The sequence below is a fragment of the Gossypium arboreum genome, chromosome 12 (assembly GCF_025698485.1).
Source record: "Gossypium arboreum isolate Shixiya-1 chromosome 12, ASM2569848v2, whole genome shotgun sequence".
In the NCBI taxonomy this organism is placed as follows: domain Eukaryota; kingdom Viridiplantae; phylum Streptophyta; class Magnoliopsida; order Malvales; family Malvaceae; genus Gossypium; species Gossypium arboreum.
The window spans coordinates 99662573-99666751 of NC_069081.1; the positions used below are offsets into that span (position 1 = coordinate 99662573).

The window sequence follows — 4179 nt, forward strand, 5'->3', positions numbered from 1 at the left end:
AACCTCCATTAGGTTATAACCTTCGAAAAAGCTCCTGCTTCTCTAATACTACACATAATTATCAATTATTTAATCAAACATTAGCTCTTTACAAAAAAAGAAAGAAAAAAAAATAGCCCCTTTTGCGGAGAAACCTATCGTTTCACATTCAGTTGGTTGGTTTTGTCTTTTGTTGCCATTCGTTTTCTCAAAGATATAAGTATTTTTCTAACTGATTTTCTGGGGTGAGTTTTCCTTTCCTTTTCTTTTCTTTTCTATTTCATTCTATGGATATTATAAAATATTGCTTGATGTTGTAATTAATGGCAATCAACATCAACATGCTTCTCTTTTTTTTTTCCCTTAATCCATTAAACAAATCTTTTAGTTTGATGTTTACTTTTCCCTGATAAACTCGGGTTAATGATAATAATAATAATAATACTAATAATAAAGCTAACTCGGATTTAGATTTCTTGGCCTCCAAGACTGGTTTGTCCAGAACCAGTCGCGAGTGCATATAAACACAAACGAGTGAGTCGGGGTTTTTGCTTTCTTTGAATTTAGAATTTGCAGGTTTTCAGTTTTGAAACAATCAAGGCTTCAATGGATTATCATCAAATAGTTCAGTCCCTGTTGGTATTGCTATCAGTTTCAACAAGTTGCCAAGCATGGGGTTTTTTCTCGTCTTCTTCCAAAGCAGTTCAGAGTCCCAACGCAAGCCCCCATGGTGCCTCACTAATTGAGTTCTCGGTGGATGGCTTAAACGACGAGAAGGGAATGAGGCTGCTCCAAAGTGCTAAAACCAGGCTGGTTGGGTCAAATTCTTGCTGGAGAAATGCCTACGGACATCTCCTTTCAGGGTGCAAAGACATCATTGCTACAGATGAGAAACGTTCAAGATTTGCCTGGCATTTAAGTGATTGCTTTCAAAAGGATTCTGGAAGGTCCCCTTTCCCTTTTTGCGACACCAAATCCGCCATGCTTCATTGTCTCAAACAGTTGAACGACTTGGAACACAAGGTTTATCTTGAATTCTTGCTTGAGACCAATTCCATCTGCTATCAGTTACAGTTAAGTAATTAATTCTCCTCATTGACCCCCCAAAAAAACCCAATTTGTTGTTTTGATGTTTTTAAATGCTGCCTTTATGTTCAGGAACCAGGCATTCAAGCATGAAACAGAGAGACTAGTGAATGAACTCAGAAATTCAGCCCAATATGCACAAGACAAACTAGACTGTATAGAAGAAAGAACAAATGTTGTGTTGCAGAATTCAAATCAGATCAGTGGTTCCTTGAATGCAATCGATATCCGAATTCATAATGTGGATCAAACAACTCACAGTTTAGAAGGTTATATGGAGAGTTTAATTCAGCATTCGCAGACGGTTTACAAGCAAGCTTCGGATATTGCGGATTCACAAAGAGAGCTGCGGAATGGCCAGGCGATGATGAGTGATCAACTCAAAGAAGGGATAACGATGCTTGATGGTGCTTATAAGAATTTGGGACATCAAGTGGATAACCTGAGAAATGAAGCCATTGAAATAGAGAATGAGATTACCAAAGTTGGGAATACAATGTCTTCAAGCATGAACAGTCTGAAAATAACAGCAGATGACATTAGCAGTAAGGCAGGGGCCTCTCTAGATAAGCAGCACCAACTTCTAGAGGGACAGTCGACCGCGCTCGAGGGTCTTCGGTTTCTTACTAGATTTCAATCCGAAGCACTGGAAGAGAGCAGGTAAAATTAAAACCAACACAATTACCAAAACATTATATCAAAGTCAATAAATTTTCTTTTTCTTTTCTGAGCCGTAGGAATACCCTGCAGCAGTTAGCGGAATACGGCCGAAAACAACAAGAAGAGCTTCTTAAAAGACAAGAACAACTTCAACAAGTCCATGATCATTTGGTCAAAAATTCCAAGTCAATATTGGCAGCTCAGGTTTAGGCAGTGTTATTGATATCCTTAACCTTAACTAAGCATTGGTCTTGCATGGACTTACAATATTCTGTTTGGTTTTTTTTCCATAGGAGGCTTTTGAATCAAAGCAAGCTAGGATGTTTACTGCAGTAGACAAGCTATTTGCATTGCACAATGCCATGCTGCTTGAATCAAGACTAATTAAAGCTTTCATTGTCTACTCTATGTCAACCTTTGTCATCTACATGTTCACTAGCACAAAGCAAACATATCCTGTAAGAACAAGGTTATATATCGGTATGTCTAGGGACTTTGCCTTGCTTACTTCAGTATGAAAAAGCTTAAATATGTCAAGTATTTTGTTGTAACACTCACTCCCTTTTGGTTGCAGGACTGTGTACTACATTCTCAATAGAAGTCGCGGTTCTTCGCTTCACGGCAAACGATATTGAACAGAAAACATGGATGGTAAATCTGGTTAGGTCACTCTATGTGCTCATTGCTTGCATTCAGCTTCTATATGCCGTATGCACATACAGGTATATGCCTAATAACACTGAAATTTGTGGAAAGCTTGCTTGCAGGACTGAGTTAACCTAAAAACATAATAACATGCAGGGATTATGAATATTTGAACCATCAAATGTTATTAACACTGATGGAGAAAGTTGATACGATGCAAAGGAAGGAAGCATTGTCATGGGAAATGGATGATAGTGATGTGGATTGGCGTTCATGGGTTGATGTAGAGTTACCAGAAGATGTAGGACAACTAGAAGACCCTGACTTTGTAATAGAAGAAGGAATAGGAGAGAGTAGCGACACAAGAACATATAATCTCCGCCAGCGCAGATGCTTAAACCTTACTTGAATCCATGTGTATTCAATATTAGCAAAAAGGATGATTGAGTCCTCCTTAAAAATTGGGTAGATTTATTTATTCGCTTTCTTGATTATATTTTATATATAATACTATAATACAATATAGCAAACAGAATGTTTACAAAGATCTCTTACGATTTTTTGTAAGAGTACAAACCTTAATAAACTTGGTATTTTCATTTTCATCCTCAAACCTCTGTAATTGCATGCATCTATATCTTATATCTTTTAAAATATTTTTATATGAAACCAATAAAACTTTACTTGATCAGAATTGAACCTAAAACATTATAGTTTTAAACATTTCCATATCATTTTCACTAAATCCTTATTTGGTCTTTGCACATGAATTTTTTTTTTGATAATTTTTACTTAATTTTTAAAATTATGACTAAACCGATATAATATATAAAAAAGCACCCAAAATAAAAAGTTTGCAATTGAAGCACCAATATTACATAGTTCAGTAATTTTAGTTACTCTCATTAAAAACACAACCGTTAAGTGATGTGACAATTAAAAACATTGATATACGAACAATATAGCTCTTAACTTTTACATATTATATTAATTCAGTCATAATTTTAAAAAATTAACTCTCAATTTACAAATATTCTCAATTTGAACCTAATTCTAAATTATTCAAGGAAACATATAAAAAATAAATAAGTAATTTCAAAAATACATAATAATTAATTTAAATTTTATATAAATATAAATATTAAATAAATAAAAACCCCATTTAGCCCATCCCTCACCCCCGTCCCCAACTCTATCCTTTAACAACTCAACTCTTTATTCACCTCGTCCCTCTCCTCTAAGTCAACTTTTTATTAATTCTACTTTTTAATAGCCTAATGACTTAAATAAAATCTTTTAAATAGTTTAGTGACCGTTTTGTAATTTTTTAAAGTTGAGTGACCAAAATATAAACTTACAAATAGTGTAGTGACATTGGGTGTAGTTTACATTTTTAGTTAAGTTAAAATATGCTCTAAATCTTTATATTTTCTGTACATTTAGAATTTAGTCATTTTACTTTTATTTTAAGGAATTTAGTCTCTTTACTTTTTGAATTTAAAAAACAAGTCCAATTATTTTAGTTCTATTAAATTCAACTTCATTATAATGTCATTTTTGGTTACATGACTATCAAATGAGTATTTTTTAAATTTCAAAATTTCAAAAATCTATTAAGTTCACAAACTAAATTCCTATAAATAAAAGTAGAGAAACTAAATTTCAAATGTGCGAAAAGTGAAAGGGTTAAAAGAATATTTTAACCCCTTAGTTGACTATAATTAACTTGACGCCATATAAATTTTAAGTGAAATTAAATAAACAAAATTTTATTTCTTCAAAAAAAACAAAACAAAATTTATACCTGGG

General features: G+C 33.4%; 1 protein-coding gene across 1 annotated transcript; it reads left to right on the forward strand.

The window, feature by feature from the left end:
• The first annotated feature begins 227 nt into the window (after window positions 1-227).
• On the forward strand, window positions 228-2983 carry LOC108477577 (protein GAMETE EXPRESSED 1). Its single transcript, XM_017780109.2, has 6 exons — window positions 228-1052; window positions 1138-1725; window positions 1803-1929; window positions 2019-2205; window positions 2300-2447; window positions 2527-2983. Exons 1-6 carry the CDS (start codon window positions 586-588, stop codon window positions 2777-2779), a joined length of 1770 nt encoding a protein of 589 aa, XP_017635598.1. The 5' UTR covers window positions 228-585; the 3' UTR covers window positions 2780-2983.
• Window positions 2984-4179: the final 1196 nt, after the last annotated feature.